This window comes from Solanum lycopersicum, chromosome 9 (assembly GCF_036512215.1).
Source record: "Solanum lycopersicum chromosome 9, SLM_r2.1".
Taxonomy (NCBI): domain Eukaryota; kingdom Viridiplantae; phylum Streptophyta; class Magnoliopsida; order Solanales; family Solanaceae; genus Solanum; species Solanum lycopersicum.
In genome coordinates, this window is record NC_090808.1 from 5,802,614 (window position 1) to 5,821,816 (window position 19,203).

The following is a 19,203-nucleotide window of genomic DNA, read 5'->3' on the forward strand; positions in this document are numbered from 1 at the left end:
CCCGTCCTCCCAAATCTTCTAACGAGGAGCTTCTAGAGAAACTTGATGCGAGAGCCTTTTATTTTTCTTTGCTCAATGTCATAAGCCTCGTTTAAGTGATAAGTTGACAAATTACCAACATATGAATTAGTCTTTTTTCTTGAATTTTAAGTGTCTTTAGTATATTTTAATAATCTAAACTAACTTAATTTGGTGAATTTCAGGATTTGGAGCTAAAGAAGTCAAGCAATCAAGTATTTGATCAAGAATGATGAAGAAAAGATGAAAGTCGGAGCAAAACACTTCTTGAAGTTGGATATCATCAAAATAATAGTGTATGCGAGATGTTTTGGAGTAAAGAAATATATGGGAATATTCTTTTGAAGATAGCCACTTCGTAGGATATCGCTAATGAGCCCTCCAATGGAAAATAAAGAGGAATTAGCTAAAGCTGAAGATGATCTTATAAGACAATATCATCAATTAGAAGAGGATTACTAGAAAAAAAAGTATGGGATGCAACGGTTCAAAGAGGGAGACAGAAATATGAAGTTTTTCATTAGTATATGAAAGGTATGAGGAAACCAATGATTAACGAAATTCACACAGAGCGGGGATACTATATGTATCACTCAAAACATAGGAGAGGAAGTAGTTAATGTTAGGGAACAATTTAAAGAGGGTCAATGATATAAAGATCAAGCAATGCTTGAAAGCAGTATAACTACAAAATAGATTATCGAAATGACAAGAGCGCCTATAGAGGATGAAGTTAAGGAAGAAGTGTTCAACTTGAATAAAGAGAACGCATGTGGAGCTAATGGATTTTCAGAAGATTTTTTTTAAACATGTTGAGAGGTTATAAGGAAATATATGTGGCTGATGGTGATGGTTAATTTTTGTGGTGGTGAAATACCAATATCTTTCACACACGAATATAGTTCTGATTTCGAAGAAGGTCAGTAAATTTTAAGATTTACGACCTATCAACTTGAACTCTTTTGCTAATAAAATATGTCAAAGGTACTGCATAAAAGGATAATTTGGGTTCTACCTGATATTATCTCTAAGAATAAGACGGATTTTATGAAAGGAAGAAGCATTGCTAAATATGTTATACAAAGGTAAGAGATAATTAGAGACATAAATAAGAGGAATGAATACCATAATGTTGTGGTGAAGTTGTACATGACTTAAGTGTATGATAGGAGTTCACAAATATTTTTGATTCAAGTTATGAGAAGATTTGGGTTTGATGAGAGGATTATTTATATAGTGTGGAAATTAATATCTAATAACTGGTACTCCAAGTTAATTAATGGTCAGTATTTTGGTTTTTCAATCTTCTTAGGATAGAAGCAAAATGATCCCTCTCCCCCAATTTGTTCATCATAGCAGCGGATGTATTAGCTTGAAGTCTCAACAGGCTAAATGAGGATTCAAAATTCAAGAGATTTGGGAGGCCTAAATGGAGTAGAGAGATTAGTCATTTGTATTATGGGGATATTACAATCTCTTTTTGTTTATGGCATAAGAGGTCAATGAAAAAAATAATGAAGATTTTTCAGAGATATGAATATGTGTCTGGGCAGCTCATAAGCCTTAACAAAAGCTATGTATATCTGCATGAAAAGGTTCTTTTTCTGTATTGGAGTCTCACGAGGTGTCTTTCCTTTTACATATCTTGGATGCCCAAGTTTTTACAGGAGGAAAAAGAAGTCATATTTTGAAGATTTGATAAAGAAAGTTGCAAGAAGAGTAATGTGATGGCATAATCGATTTTTGACTTAGGGGGGAAGCTATTTTTAATAGCTCATGTTTTACAATCAATGCCTATTCATCTTATGTGATCTATGAATCCCCCTAAGGGCGTAATAAATCAAATTCATAAGATTATGGCAAATTTTTTTTGGGGTAACATAGGATAAGTAAAATGGAAACACTAGATTGCTTGTGAAACAACATGCTTACAAAAATCAGTGGGCGGAGTGGGTTTTAGAACAATGCAAGACGTATCAGATGCTGTATTTGCTAAATTATGATGGATACTCAGAACATCCACTAATTCTTTGTGGAGTGAATTTATGTGGAACAAATATTGTAAAAAAAATGCATCCAATAATGGCACAAAAAGACATAAGGCATATCATGTATGGAGAAAGATGATTGGACAAAACAAGGGGCTTGGTACTATGTGGAAGAAAATAATGGGGGGAGGAGGAGCTAAAGTAGAAAATCTTATTATAGAAGATTAGTGGATAGAAGGAAACTCTTACATTATATTTCTGAAGAAACGACTTATCACATTGCGTGTTCTATCTCTCCAGTAATGAATATAGGAGGTCAGGATAAACCTTTGTGGATAGGCAACTCAAAGGGTTCTTTTTCAGTTAAATCAGCTTGAGATTTAATGAGAAAGAAAAAGGAGAAGGAGAAAGCATATGATATGATTTGCGTGAAAATCTTTCCTTTTAAGATTAATTTCTTTTTATGGAGGGCGTTGAAAGGGAGGACTGCCACATATGACTATTTAAGGAGAATGATAATTAACACTGTCTCCTAATGTTGGTGTTATAAGAAAAAACAAATGAAAACAATTTCAAATCTTTTTCTAAACATCTAACATTGCCCAAAAGCTTTGGTAGTATTTTGCTTCATGAGCAAGTTTGGACACAGAAGGTTGAAATTTGATGCAGAGGATCAAGAACTAGTGATATGTGGAAGCTCCTACAAAACGCAAACATAGTTTTAGAGTTATGCCAACTCTCATTACATGGAATTTGTTCAAGAAAAGGAACTATATCAAGCATGGATGTCAGTCCACCTTTGAAGAGTTGGTACAACAAGTGGAAATGAACATTTAATTGCCGGTGATAGTGAACAATTCAAAGTCATAAATAACGGGGAAGACTTGGACTAAAATGGTGACAATAAAAGAACTTATAATCCAAGGAATTACTACCATATTGTACAATGGAAGCTATTGAAGGATGATCAAGTAAAGTGTTATGCAGATGGTGCGAGTAAAGGAAATTCAGGAGAGTGTGTGTGTGGCTTCTTTATAAGAAACAAAATTGGAGACCTCATCTATGCACAAGAAGACAAAATTGGTATTGCTATGAATATAGAAGCGAAGACAAGAGTAATACAAGAGGCCTTAAGGTTTAGTGCAATGAATAGTTTACAGAACATTCTTATAAAAATTTATTCATTCACTCTAAAGAAAATTATTCAACAGACATGGAGAGTACAATGGGAAATTGGAGAAATCATAAATAAAATAATCAAAGAAGTACAACAACAAAATTTTACAAATTCAATATATTTTCTGGGAGGGCAATCGAATGGTGGACTATTTAGCTAATCTAGCAATCATTAGCACAAAAAAAGAAGGAAATAAGAGAGTTTGAGGAATTACCAAAACCAGAAACCGCATCATTAATATTGACAAAGCACATATGCCATTCATCAGGATAAAAACTAAATAGATAAAACCACATGACAAATGAGAATTAGATTCTTAATCCTGCAGGGAAGGGATGATCCAGAAATAATTACATAAGATAACGCACACATATGAGGGGTCATTACAACTATATTTCATTAGAACGTAAAAAATTTCACCAAACAAGCAGGGGTACAACATCATCTCTCACAAAAAAAAAGCATGGAGTTCAGCTCGAACCAAAGTAGAAGAGAGCTTAAAGCACAAATTCAGCTGGAACAATTCAAAGGAGGGAAAGAGATTAAAGCAGGGTCAGATCTAAAGGGGGGAAGTGCAATCCTAAAGAAGGATATGAGGAACCTGTATTCATATTTCACACCCCAGATAGCTACATCCAAGATTTCCACACACCGGTGGACTTCACAAACAAAGACTACCAAGATCAAATATCAAGAAATGAAAAATAAGGCGAAAGAAAGGAAGGAAGAAAAGTTATCTTTCAGTAGTAAATGCTCTTGCGCGTGCTGCATAAAGTGGAGGAAGGGTGGAGCAAGAAGAAACCAAAACCATAGGAGAAGACGGCGAAGCTAGAGGTTTCAACAACTCATGGAAGGGACCATATGGACAAGGGAAAAAAAATAGAAAGTGAGTGAATGAGGCGGAATTTTGTAGGGTCACCTTATAGGCTGGATTAGATATTTTCTTGCCTTTAATTTCTTATTTGGGCCATTTGGCCTGACCTATTTTGCTTGTCAAAAAATAAATGGCCATGAGGCCAACAAAAACTTGTTAAAAATTGCGATAATATGATCACAAGTACTGATAATTTCTATGATATTGTTTTTCCTACTATAGTTAAATGTAAATTATTTGATCTTTCTTGTACGAAGTTGAATTGTAAATTCATTTTTTTTATTGTTGAAGTTGTTAAAACGAAATACTTACCACCATTACAAATTATGGTATTCTTTATCGATTATGGTATTTGAATTGTAGGTTTCATATATAATCAAAACAAATGTTACAATCCATTGTAAATCAAATTGTATATATTTACCACCATTTATGGATAATATTGATTTGAAAATCAATGGTAGATACAATTCAAGTTTCACCGTCCGAGCAAGAAATTAATATATAGGGCTAAAATCTAGTGTTCGCAACCTCACAAAGTAAAAAAAAGTAGATAATCACAAACCAAATAATAATAAGCAAGATAACCAAGTATTCAATCACATAACAGTCATAAGAGTCTACAACCCCAACTAATAGGTTTAGCTACTCATACTAGAAGAAGATACAATATGAAGTATAATAATAAACATAGTTGAAGATTAAACAAATAATAAGATGGAAACTCGATGGTGAACATCTCTTAATCCTTGCAAAGTTCACTAGAGATACTCCTCTTGGACTACTCAAATCAACAGATTCTTAAGAAAAATGACCTAATTCCTATTTATATAACTCTCATAATCTGGGCAAATATGACCTTCTGTTGCCAATTTTGTGGAGCAACATCGTGGAGACATTCCAATTTTTGTCTCCGCATTTTCATTTCGTGGAGTGAGATAGACATGTTCCTTTTCAGACTTTTTAGCCAAATTCAAGCTCCTTTACCCTCATAAACGGCTCCACAAAAACTAAACTTGGGCACAATTTTTGTGACTAATTCTTAATATTTACTTTTAATATTATTTTGCTCTCACTTCCATTTTTTTTTCAATCATTGTTGATCAAATACTTGATTGCTTGACTTTTTAGCTCCAAGTCTTGAAATTCTCCAATTTAAGTTAGTTTAGGTTATTACATTATACTCAAAGACACTTAAAACTCAAGAAAAAAAGGCAATCCATATGTCGATAAGTTTGTCAACTTACGTCTTATACAAGGCTTATGATAGTGAGGAAAAAAAGAAAAGAATCGCACATCAAGTTTCTCCAGAAGCTCCTCTTTGGAAGATAAGGGATGGTCAAACAACTATTTTCCAACTTCAAGAAGTTTTGTGTTGCATTCCTACTTGCAAACAGAAGCACGTGTCAGGGAAACCATTTCCTTTTTTCACAGTGGACAAAGAACAAGAAGATCACTGTAACTTTGAAACCGAGTTTTAAGTCTCAAAAACTGAAAAGAAATCACTAGAGAGCAAAAGAAAAAATAGAAGTGTATGAAGACATAAAAGATAACGCCAGATAGTAGTTTACAAAGAACAAGTAAGAAAGACGGAGATAAAAGGAGGGGTCATATGAAAAATAGAGTGCATACACCATAGGTAGCGCACATCTGTCAAATAATCCTACTCACTCATTGACATATATGTGTTGCTTAAGAGTATGCACTCGATTTTTCATCTAACCCGTCCTTTTCTCTTTCTCTCTTCAATTTTCTTTTAGAAACTAGTATCTGACGTTACCTTTTAGGTATTTTGAACTTCCATTTTTCCTTTTTCTCTCTGGTAATTTCTTTTGGGTTTTTCAAACTTAAAACCTAGTTTCAAAATTATAGTGCTCTTTCTGTTCTTTGTTTACTGTGAAAAAAAAAGACAATGGTTTCCCTGGATCGTGATTTTGTTTGAAGAGGAATACAACAAAGGACTTCTTGAAGTTGGGAAAGATCTGCTTGAACAACCCCCCATCTTCTAGCGAGGAGCTTCTAGAGAAACTTGATTTGAAAACCTTTTCTTTTTCTTTCCTTAATGTCATAAGCTTCGTATAAGTGGTAAGTTGACAAATTACCGACATATGAATTACCTTTTTTCTTGAGTGTTAAGTGTCTTTATTCTAATTTAATAACCTAAAATAACTTAATTAAATTTGTGGATTTCAAGACTTAGAGCTAAAGAAGTCAAGTAATCAAGCATTTAATCAAGAATGATGAAAAAAGATGGAAGTTGGAGGCAAAAGGCTTCTTGAAGTTGGATGTTATCATAGCAATAGTGTATGTGATATGTAGTGGAGTAGAGAAATATATGGGAATATTTTTTTAAAAGATAGCCACTTTGGAGGATATTGCTAATGAACCCTTCAATGGAAAATAAGGAGGATTTAGCTAATGCTGAAGATTCTCTAAGAGAATATCATCAACTAGAAGAGGAATACTAGAAACAAAACAATGGGATGCAATGATTAAAAGAAGGAAATATAATTAAGAGGGTTTTTTATTCGTATGTGAAAGGCATGAGGAAATCGATGATTAATGAAATAGAGATATAGCATGGGATATGATACTTACCACTCAAAACATTGGAGGGGAAGCAGTTAATGTTAGTGAACAATTTAAAGAGGGTCAATGATATGAGAATCAAGTAATGCTCGAAACAAATACAACTAAAAAAAAGAATATCGAAATGACAAGGGTGCCTACATAAGAAGAAGTTAAGGAAGCAGTGTTCAGCTTGAATAAAGAGCACGCATGTGGGCCAAATGGATTTTCAAAAGAATTTTCTCAAACATGTTGGGAGATTATAAAGAAAGATATATGGCTTATGCTAATGGTTATTTTCAGTAGTGGTGAAATACCAATATATTTTTACACGAATGTAGTTCTAATTCTGGAGAAAGTCATTAAACTTTCAGATTTATGAATAATTAAACAATACCAATAATGAATAAATAATACATATCAACAACCAAAATCAAAGTAAGAAGTATAAACAATAAAAACTACCTTTAAGCATGGATAGAAACAAATGGAAAGCCACAGAGTCTCACATCCATTATATTTACCGAATAATTTATGGCTATTACAAGGGAAACATAGTTGTGAGAAAACTTACCTAAGATGTCAGCTAGCAAAAAGTAATGCAGTCACCAGCAAAAAGCTTGATTTAAGGAACTAGATTTGCATTTTATGTTCTTGCATCCAACCAAGATATAAAGAAAAAAGAGCTTGGGAATAACTCAGATTTCTCTGCCTTTAATTCAATTGTTAAAATAGAAGGGCTTATCTTGTAGATCAATTGAAATAAGGTTGAACAAAAATCAAGAGTACTTACACAGATCTACGAAGTTGGAATACAGATTCTAACTTTCTTTCAAGTTCCTCACAAACTCATGCACCACTGAATGGTACACTTTCTATGGAGTAAGAAACACCAAAGCTACTTTAAAATGAAAAAGTAACAACTAAAGAAATCTACCATTGATTGGTGAGCAAGAAACAACATATCTATCAACTATGAATAATTATTTATCGCCCACAGAAAAAGAAAAAAGAGACCAATATTTGAAAAAACCAATGGACTCACATGTATTCATGTTTAATACATGTGAGTTTTTTTTAACCGGATGGGGGGGGGGGGCAAAAAATGGTCAATGTGGGCTTGATTTAATTATATTTCGATACAATTTATTTTCTAAAAAATGACAATAATTCATTTAAAGTGTAGATATTTTTTTATAATTATGTTAGAGATTGTGACTAGTTTGCTAATCCAAACTTTCTCACAGGCCCTATTATTTATAAATATAATAAATTCTAGTGGGCTCTAAAAAGGAGTCTATAAAAACACACACAAAAAAAACTAACATTTGAGTTGGCCCAAAAGTGACGGAGGTTCAGTTTAATAACTAGAAGACCCTAAATAATAGGGTTTCATAAATTAAACCCCCATCCTTTCATCTTCTCTATCTTCTTTTCTCCGCCATTGAGGATGTGGCCATTGGTTTTTTCAAATATTGGTCTCTTTTTCCTTCTTCTGTGGGCAATAAATGATTATTCATAGTTGATAGGTCTGTAGTTTCTTGCTCACCAATCAACGGTAGATTTCTTTTTTGTTACCTTTTAATTTTAAAGTAGCTTTGGTGTTTCTTACTCCATAGGAAGTGTACCATTCAGTGGGGGTCCATGAGTTTGTGAGAAACTCGAAAGAAAGATAGAACCTGTATTCCAACTTCGTAGATATTTGTAAGTACTCTTGATTTTTCTTCACCCTTATTTCAATTGATCTACAATATAACCACTTCTGTTTTAACAGTTGAATTAAAGGCGGAGAAATCAAAGTTATTCCCAAACTCCTTTTTCTTTATATCTTAGTTGGATGCAAGAAAATAAAATGTAAATCTAGTTCCTTAAATCAAGCTTTTTGCTGGTGACTATATTACTTTTTGCTGGCTGACATCTTGGTAAGTTTTCTCACAACTATGTTTCCCTTGTAATAGCCATAATTTATTCGATAAATATAATGGATGTGAGACTCTGGCTTTCCATTTGTTTCTATCCATGCTTAAAGGTAGTTTTTATTGTTTATACTTCTTACTTTGATTTTGGTTGTTGGTATGTATTATTTATTCATGTACCTTAGTAACTTGAGATCTTTTGCGAATAAAATTTGTCAATTGTACTGCATGGAAGAATAATTCGAGGTTTTCCTGATATTTTCTCAAAGAATTAATCAGGGTTTATGAAAGGAAGAAGTATTGTTGAAAATATTTTTCAAGGGCAAGATATAATTAGAGACATAAACAAGACGAATGAATACCATAATGTTGTAGTGAAGTTGTACATGAATGAAGCATATGATAGGGTGTTAGGGATTTTTTTAATTCAAGTTATGCGAAGATTTTTTTTGATGAGAGGTTATTTATATGGTGTTGAGATTAATATCTACTTACTGGTACTCCTTGTTAATTAATGTCCAGTCTTTTGGTTTTCTAAATCTTTTTAGGACTGAAGCAAGGTGATCCCCTCTCCCACACTTTGTTCATTATAGCAACAAAGGTATGTATTAGCTAGATGTCTCAATGGGCTAAATGAGGATTTAGAATTCAAGAGATTTGGGATGCGAAAATGGAGTAGAGAGATTACTCATTTGTCTTATATGAATGATACAATCCTTATTTATTCATCGAATAGGAAGTCAATGAAAACAATGATAAAGATTCTACGGAGATTTGAATATGTGTCAGGACATCTCATAAACCTGAACAAAAGCTATGTATTTCTATATGAAAAGGTTCGTTATTCTGTTTATCAGAGGATTAAAAGAACTACTAGAGTCTCACAAGGTCTCTTTCCTTTTAGGTATCTTGGATGTCCAGTTTTTATGGGAGAAAAAAGAAGTCATATTTTGAATAGCTAATATAGAAAGTTGCCAAAAGCGTGAAGGGATGGCAGAATTGACTTTTGACTTATAGGGGGATGTATGTTTTAATAGATCATGTTTTAAAATCAATGTCTATTTATCGTATGTCTACTATGAATCCTCCTAAGGGCGTAATAAGTCAGATTCATAATATTATGACAAAGCTTTTGGAGTCACACATGAGGAGTAAGAAAAAAAACACTAGATTGAATGGGAAATAATGCGCTTACCAAAATCAGAGGGAGAAGCGGGATTTAGATCAATACATAATGGATATTCATAACATCCACTAATTCTTTGTGGAGTAAATTTATGTAGAATTGTGAAAAAAATGGCATCCAATAATGGCACAAAGACAAGCGGCATCTCATGTATGGATAAAGATGATTGGGCAAAACAAGTGGCTTGGTACTATGTGGAAGAAAATAAAAGGGGGGAGGGAGGAGGCGGTGGAGGTCAAAAATCTTATTATAGAAAATCAGTGGGATAGGAGGAAACTCATACAATATATTTTTGAAAAAATGACTGATCACATTGTGAGTTCTATCTCTCCGATAATGAATACAGGAGATCAGGATAAACCTTGGTGGATGGGAAACTCAAAGGTTCTTATAAGTTAAAATAGCTTGCCTGTTAAGATTACTTTCTTTTTATGGAGGGTGTGGAAAGGAAGGATTGCCATAAAATGACAATTAAGGAGAATGAGAATGAACATTGTCTCCAATATTGGTATTATGAGACACAACAAATAAAAACAATGCCAAATCTTTTTCCAACATTGCTTAAAAGCTTTGGAAGTATTTTGCTTCATGAGCAGGTTTGGACACAGAAGGAAGAAATTCAATGAAGCTGATAAGAGCTAGTGTTATGTGGAAGCTCCTACAAAACTCAAACATATTTTTAGAGTTATTCTAATTCTGATTGTGTGGAATTTGTTGAAGAAAAGGATTCATGTCAAGCATGGGGTCACTGCACCTTTGACGAGTTGGTACAATTAGTGGAAAGGAGCATTTAATTGTTGGTGATAGTTAACAATTCAAAGTTCAAAATAAATGGGAAATCTTGGCCTAAAATGGTGAAAATAATAATAATAGGAGCTTATAAGCCAAGGATTTACTACCAGATTGTAAAAAGCTATCGAAGGAAGATCAATTGAAGTGTAATATGTATAGTGCCATTAAAGGAAATACAGGGGAAGGTGTGTATGGTTTCTGTAAAAGAAACAAAACCGGAGACCTCATCTATGCATATGCAGGCGATATTGGTATTGCTATGAATATAGAAGTGGAGACAAGAGCAATACAAGAGGCTTAAGGTTTAGACCTAATAGTGTATAGAACACGGTTATTAAAACTGCTTCTCTCACTCTAAAGAACCTTATTCAACAGACACGGAAAGTATCATGGGAAATTACAGAATTTACCAATGAAATAATCAGAGAAATACAACATCAAAATGTTACCGTTCAATATATTTTTAGGGAAAACAATCAAATAGCGGATTATTTAGCTAATCTAGCAATCATTAGCACAAACAAAGCAGAATTCAGTGGGTTTGCAAAATTACCAACAACATGAAAGCGCATCATTATTAATATTGACAAAGCACAAATGCCATCCATCAGGATAAAAACAAAATAGATTAAACCACATGGCTAGAATCAGGTTTATAATATTAAAGGAAAGGGATACAATAGAAACAATTAATAAGAGAACATCCACATGGGGGGGGGGGGTCATTGCAGTTACAATAACAAAGCTCTTACTAATCAACATTAACACACGAAAACTTTCACCAAAAAGGCAAGGGTAAAACATCATCTCTCATAAGAAAGCATGGAGGTCAGATCAAAACCAAAGAAAAAGTGTGTTTGAAGCACAAATTCGACTTGAACAGTTCAAAGGAGGGAAAAAAAAGAAAGCAGGGTCATATCTAAAAGGGGGGGTGGGAGTGCATCCTAAAGAAGGAGTGGAGGAACCTGTGATAATGCACACTCTGGATAGCTGCCTCCAAGATTTCCACACACTGGTTGACTTCACAGTACTTCACAAACAAAGGCAACCACTAATTAAATATCAAGAAATGAAAAATGAGGCAAAAGAAAGGATGGAGAAGAGTTACCTTTTAGTAGTCAATGCTCTTGTGTGAGCTGTAGAAAGTGGAGGAAGGGTGGAGAAAGAAGGCACCAAACCCATAGAAGAAGACGGCGAAGCTGGAAGTTTTAACGACCGCCAGATGGGAGCATATGGACGACAAAGATACAAGGAAAGTGAGAATGAGGTGGAAGTTTATAGGGTTACTTTCTGGGCTGGATTTATATCTTATTGGTGTCGTTTGGTCAGGCCTATTTTGCTTGTCAATTAATAAAATGGCTACGGGCCCAACAAAAAAATTGATCAAATTATTTTGCGAGGATATGATTAGAAGTATTGATAATTGCTATGATATTGTTGTGCCTATGATATTTAATTGTAAATTATTCGATCTTTCTTGTACGAATTTGAATTGTAGATTCATTTTTTATTGCCAAAATTGTTAAAACGGAACATTTAGTATCCTTTATAGATCATGGTATTTTAATTGCAGGTTTCATATGTAATAATAAAAAATGTTACAATCCCTTATAAATCAAATTTTATATATTTACCACTATTTATGGATAATATTGATCTGAAAATCAATGTTAAATAATAATATACACAAATCTTAATTAATTTGGTTATACAAAATAATTGGTAAATTCTTGATTAAACTATGGTGTATATGTTGGTTTAAATTATGTGTTTTGTATCATAGTCACTTTACATCAAAGTTTCCAGCTGACCTCAAATTGACAACATTCGCATATAGTTTTTTACAATTTGAGGATAAAGTGTCTAGTAGAAAATTAGAAATACATTATCATGTGTTTTAAGCAGAATGTTGTTCAAATGTTTAAATCAAATTTTCTATAAATTTAACAAATTATCAATGTTTTCTGTTTTCTTCTATTGTACAGTTTTAAAAGGACTAAGAAATGATTCAGTTTTTTATTTCTTAACGACTTAACCAAAAAAGGAACATGCTCTTAATATTTAAAGAGAAACTTTCATATATAACCACACAAAAGCCTGGTTGAAACTACAATTCGTAGCTACATATTATAGGGAGGCGATAAGCAAGCGAGACTGGGAGAGAGTGGCGAACGAGAGAGGTGAGTTATATATGTATATCGATTAGATGATTGTATATTATACATATGTATATGTATATATGTCAAGCGAGATTAGGAGAGGGAGGAGAGAGGAGAGCGAGATTGGGAGAGGGAGGAGAGAGGCGAGCAAGATTGGGAGAGGAGGAGAGAGGCGAATGAGATTGGGAGAGGGATGAGAAAGGTGAGCAAAAGATGACATGGAGTGGGAGACAGGTGAATTGTATATTATATCGGTTAGATGATTGTATATTTTATATATATGCATTTGTACATTTGGCAAGCGATATTGGGAGAGGGAGGAGAGAGGCGAGCGAGACTGGGAGAGGGAGAGAAAAGCGAGCGAGAGAGGGCAGAGAGTGGGAGTAAGGTGAATTGTATATGTATATCGATTAGATGATTGTATATATATGTATTTGTATTTCTGGTGAATTATACATATACAAATGTGGATAATTATACAAACTCGAAGTCAGTCACGTAATTAATGTTTAATGTTAGTCGCGAGTGGTAATTATAGAAAATCATGGCTATGATGAATAGTTAAGTAGTATAATTTGTTTAACCACAGAAATTTTCCATATTTAAAGTCACAAGCCCATTTAAACAGGCTTAGCTAATATTATTTCAAGAATATTTATAATACTAAAGGTAAAAAGGAACCAAAATAATTAATTTATAAAATAGCAAGTAAATTAAAATAAATATTTCTAGTAACCTTTTCTAACGAATATGGATGGGAATAGTATTTATTTTCTTAGCGGGACCCTTAATTACACAAGGTCAAGGATGGTATTTTTTATTTTCAGACAAAAAAACTTTCTATAAATACCAAATCAAATTGGTTTATCACATTACCCTGAAAAATTTTAAGTGCTCAGATTTTCTTTAACAACAACAACAGACCACATCAAATTGTACGTTTTCTTAATTTACAATTTTATGCACCTTTTAATTGTTTGTTAAGTACTAATTTCTGTATTAGTAAGAGTTTTATTTTTTGTGCGATGATCTAATTTTTATCAATGTTTAAGCATCATAGTTATAGCGTTGATGCATAAATTAAATAACCAGAAAATTCAAAAATTACCTCAATCTTTTATATTTTATAAAAAATATCCATTATTTAGTAAGTCCAATTAGAATTTGTTACTACCTCCTCCGGAAAAGTTTGAGTGATAAAATTGAAAAAAAGAACAAATTGTTTTGTTTTAATGTGTTATAATTATAATTGAAGTAATGAAAAATTTGATTATACGATTAATGTATCAGTCTTGCATATATTGTTGTTTTATGGTTGTTGATTGTTATCATTCACTATAAATAGATAATACAAATATATACGTATTTTTAATAGTTTTAGAATATATGGATATAAATCATATTTTTTTTAAATAGTCAAATATTCTTAGAAAAAGTTGGACCAAACACAAGGTGTAATTTCAAAAAAAATTGACCCAAATATTATTTATCAAAAAGATTTAAAAACTTTGGGATAAACGCTAACTATGGGCCAAATGCCTTGGGAACTTAGGTTTAGGGCTAGAAAAAAAATTATAAATAGGCTCATAAAATCTCCAATCTACATCAACTCTTATCGACGGAATAAAATTGCTCTTAAGTCTCCCACAGAGCCAAAAAGCAAATAAATTTTTTTGTATGTTCTCAATTCCAATATTTGTTATATATGTTTTCAATATTTATTTATTATATATGTTTTAGTTTTGTATCTTTTAATTATATAGCCACCATCTCTAGGTCATACAATTCGACTTCCTTGATGAATGTTTGATATTATTTAATAATGTTAAATCAAAGTTTAAGTTATATAATGTTGCTCCCCTTATTTTCTACCTCTGTCTACTTGTTTCATATTTTTTGACAAGGACTTTGTTAAATTTGGTTGCTCCTTCTGGAGGTGCCTCTTATCGCATATAGCGAACTAAACTTTCGTATCGAATTATATTTTCAAAATTATATATTTTTTTTAAGTTTCCTACATTAACTAGCACTCACTTCGTACCAAAGAACACGCTGATGCTGAGTTGACTTTGTTGTCGATTCGTAACAAATATTCGACCAACTGAGCATTGAGGTCTCTTTGTATTAAAAGAGAGTTGATAGTTTAGGCTTGTAAAGAGAAGAAAGAATAGTTGAGTATGGGATTCGGAAAAAAACTATAGTTTAGATGTATTTTTGACCATTACTATCTCGCGAGTTGCTAATGCCTTGTTTATCTTACTTTTTAGCAGTTACTGCATTCTTTTACGCGCGCTGCTTCAAGAATGGGGGATGAAATTGATGACATTGAATTCGCACGACAGATGCTGAGCTTACAAGTAAACAAATATGAAGAAAACAGAAACAGAGGAATGAAACAAAAACAAGTAGTTGATAAGAGTCATAACATTATTCCTCTTTCTGATTTTGAAGAAAAGATCATATTTAACATACTTGTGAAGATCCCGCCACGATACATTCATAAGAATGTCATGCCTGTTTGCAAAACATGGAAAGAAGTTTTCTCGAGAACTTGTTTCATTGAGCAAAATTTCAAGGAATCGAAATCAGAGTTACTAATACAGTCAGGATATACAAGGCATATGAAAACGAAATTGATTGATATTGGAGAAGATCTTGAATGTGAATCGCGTGATCTTGGACTAAATAAAACACGCAAGATTCATTCTAGTTGTGATGGACTTATATTGATGAGTGAGCCAGATGATTTCTACTTTGGGAAACTACGAGTCATAAATCCCGCCACAAAGTTCTGCATCACTATCCCTGGATGCCCTTCGCATTGTGAACATGGAACATGCAGTGCAGCCCTTGTATTTGACTCTTCGACAGAGCAGTATAAAGTAGTGCACATTTTTAAGTACTGTTTTGGTTTCGAAATATTCAATCTTAGCAATGCTGATGAAAATTGGAAATGGGAACGAGTTGATTCTGCTCTATGGGAAGGTTTAAATAATCAGCCATTCGATGATAATTTTTGCTGGAAGAATCTAGTATCGATAAACGGAAGGATTCTGCATTGGTATGTTAATTCGAGTGAGTATTTCGTTTCAATGGATGTAAAAGAGGGGAAATTCAGTATTACCTATCTTCCAGAACGCGATGAAGTGGTTAATAAAACTAACAATTACGCGTTGATCCAATTGAATGGATTTCTCTCTTTTATCACCTGTGATTCCGAGGCAACAATGGATGTTTGGATTTTGGAAGATTTTCACGGGCAAATTTGGTCCAAGAAACACACCATCGTGGCAGAATTGACACATTATGTAAGTCCATCTAAATCAACGCGACCAAATGAGAGATCAATGCCAGAAATCGGGAAACTTATTGCTGTTGGTGGCGCAAGGAACGGTGAAGTGTTGATTCTTAAACACCAGAAGAACTCAAAGGAATACTTATATGACACAAAGAGTAGGGTGATGAAGATGTTCAACATTTATAACATGAGGAACTCAGAATCTTTCGTAACGCACAAGGAAAGCCTCTTTTCGATGAAGAGGATTCCTAGTATTTGGAGATCATGAGCTTAAAAGGAACGACATGGATAATCGATTATAGTTTACTTGGGATTAAGGCATAATTATTTTTATCTTTATATTTTTTTTACTGTTTGTAGTTGGTACCTTTGTTTACACTTATGCATATTACATGTGAGTAAATTTGATTTGCTGTTTTAGATTTTCTTCTTCACACCTTGTTTGGGTGGTTTTTGAATGTTCATTTTATCGTTATTTAAACGTTAGATGTTATCGAACAATTTGGTGTAGTTGCGTCGGTACTTTAATATTTTCTTTTCTTCAATCCTTCTGTTTCATATTATCTTGCTTCTACCTAGAGCCGTCATATGAGCTAGGCCTGTCGGGCCAGCCTAGCCTAATTCAGGATTTTATAGGGCTGAACTAAGATTTTTGAAGCCCATTTAAGAAAATGTTTTTTAGCTCGGTCTGAATAAGCATGCTGATTTGTGAGATTTGAAAAATATCAGGTCCCGTGGCCCAGTAAAAATTAATTAAAAATATTATATAATATTAAAATTTAAAATTAAAGAGAGTCCAAACTCAAAATAATTATGTTAGTATTTCCATTTAGATATTTTTATTTTTACTTAAAAAAACATAATAATTATTATAAAGATAATTTTATTTATGGTTTTTGATTAATAAGTAGTAACATTAACATCATATAATATTGTTTTGTCGATATTTATGATAATATTCTTAAATTATAACTTATAATTTAATTTAATAATTGTAAAAAAAAGATATTTTAAAAAGTGTGCTGACCCGCCAAGCCTGTTACCCACATACTTGTGGGTTGGACAGGCCGTTCTTACCCACATAAAAAATGGCTAGCTCAACCTGACCCGTAAAATGTTTGTATGAGTTAGCCCGGATGGGTGGGCTAGCCCATATTGACAGCTCTACAGTTCTATCCTATTTTTCTCGTTGATTTATCATTCAAATTGTTTTTATCTTATCTAAATCATATTCATTAAAATAAATATAATATAATACAATACGATATATTATTAAAATATTCTTAATAACCAGCCAAACAAATGTGGGAGCAAAGACAAAAAAAAGAGAGAAGAGATTAGGTAATTTCTTTCTATCTATCCTAATTTTGGTGAAGAGAGAATATCTTATACCCTATATACTTATAACACAACATCAAATGTGATAAAGTTATCCGATACTTATTTTCCTCAAAATAATTGAATCTCAAGTTTGCATACCACAAATTAACACAAACACCATAATTATGAAAAAAAAAAAGTACCAATTCTATAAATAATAATTTTAAAGAACAATTGGTACGGTCTTGTCTAGACTAATTATATATAATTAAAAAATAATAAGGTGAAAAAGTTATCTCCGGCTCCGTCAATTTATTATTGAAATATATGAAATACTTCCTGTTGCTTTCTCATGCCATAGAATAACTATTTTCGCTGTTCACTTCTATTGGTCACATTTTATTGTTATATTAAATCTTTTACCTAAATTAAATAACAATATTTAAATAAAATATCCATATAATGTTTTACTTAATTGGTAACTACACTCCATGATGTTATTCACTTCTCTCTTTCCCCAATTCCTCCTTTTATCTCTCTCCTAAAGAGTTCAAATGTTGGCACAACATACTTTGTAAGCTTCAAAACTACTTATCTCTTTTTAATTTGATGTTCAAGTATGGTGAAAAAGCTTTTTAAGCTTTTATTTATGAGTCAAAATTACAGAATTCATTGGAAAATATGTAAATGACATTTTTACTTATTTTTTAGGGGTGTTTTACTTCTAGAGTAAAGTGATTTTTGAAATTTGAAAAATTATCAAAAAATTATTCTCTTTCATTTTAAATTACTCAAAAAAATTTAAAATAACTCCTTCATTTTGTAAGCATCATCAAATACAATTGTAATTTTAAAAAATCATTTTTTTTACTTCGATAAATATAATTTTCTTCTAAATATTCACAATTTTCGTGGCCCAACCCCTTAATAAGCTTGAAGAGTCAGTCAAACAATCATTAGACTATGAACACCATGATCTAAATTGAGAAGGATCCTCTATAGTACCATGACCCGAAGGTCATAAGTATTCTATTATTGTTATTTATTTTCTAGTGTTTGATAATTAAACAAAAGAAAGTATACGTAGAGCATTATATGGTTGCATGGAGTAGCGAATATGGGTTTCGGGTGTAGGGCTTAGGAGAATTTGAAGGTGTAGCATAAACAAGGAGCTTGAAATGCTACTTATGAAACATGTCTTCCTAATTAATCTGTTACAATGATTATTTTCTTTATTTTTAACGAAATTGTTTTCAAAAGAAAATATTATTATTGTATATAATAATTTGGAGATTGCTTATACGTCGTATTATAGTTAATTTCTACGGGTTTTGGTGATTATTGGTATATGATGTCTCCTAATGAAAGAAAGTGTTGTCAAAGTTTATTCCCAAACGTACTTAGTAACCTTTCGGATAACGTAAATGATGTCATTTTGATATGTTTGCCTTGTAAAGATTTTGCAAGAACAAGTATCTTATCGAAGAAATGGAGGTATAACTGGTGTAGACGTCCAGAGTTGAATCTTGATAAATATCATTGGATAACAAAGAATGATTTGCTATAACCTACAGTCAATTTAAAAAGATTATTTCCCAGTTGTTGACTATTCATGAGGGACCCATTACTAAGTTTACCCTCGAAATCATTAATTTGGAAAATTCTCCTGAGATTGACAACTTCATATATTTTCTCTCTAGAAATGGCATTCAACATCCTGTTCTTCACCTTTCATATGAAATACAATACAAATTACCTTCTTCCGTTTTCACATGTTCGCAGTTGAGACATCTAAGTCTTCATAATTGCCCAATACATCATTCTTCGACATTTAAAGGATTTAGTAGGTTAATTATCCTGGAATTATGTGAAGTCATAATTTCTTCTGAATTATTGGAAAGTTTAAT

At 32.4% G+C, this 19,203-nt stretch overlaps 1 protein-coding gene across 1 annotated transcript; it reads left to right on the plus strand.

Moving 5' to 3' along the window:
- Positions 1–14,294: 14,294 nt before the first annotated feature.
- LOC138338189 (F-box protein At1g30790-like) lies at positions 14,295–16,410 on the plus strand. The gene is made up of 2 exons (XM_069288933.1): positions 14,295–14,353; positions 14,949–16,410. Exon 2 carries the CDS (start codon positions 14,982–14,984, stop codon positions 16,242–16,244), a length of 1,263 nt encoding a protein of 420 aa, XP_069145034.1. The 5' UTR covers positions 14,295–14,353; positions 14,949–14,981; the 3' UTR covers positions 16,245–16,410.
- Positions 16,411–19,203: the final 2,793 nt, after the last annotated feature.

Excerpts from the sequence above, each read along its gene's own strand:
- LOC138338189 (XM_069288933.1), top strand. The coding sequence starts at position 14,982 with ATGGGGGATGAAATTGATGACATTGAATTCGCACGACAGATGCTGAGC.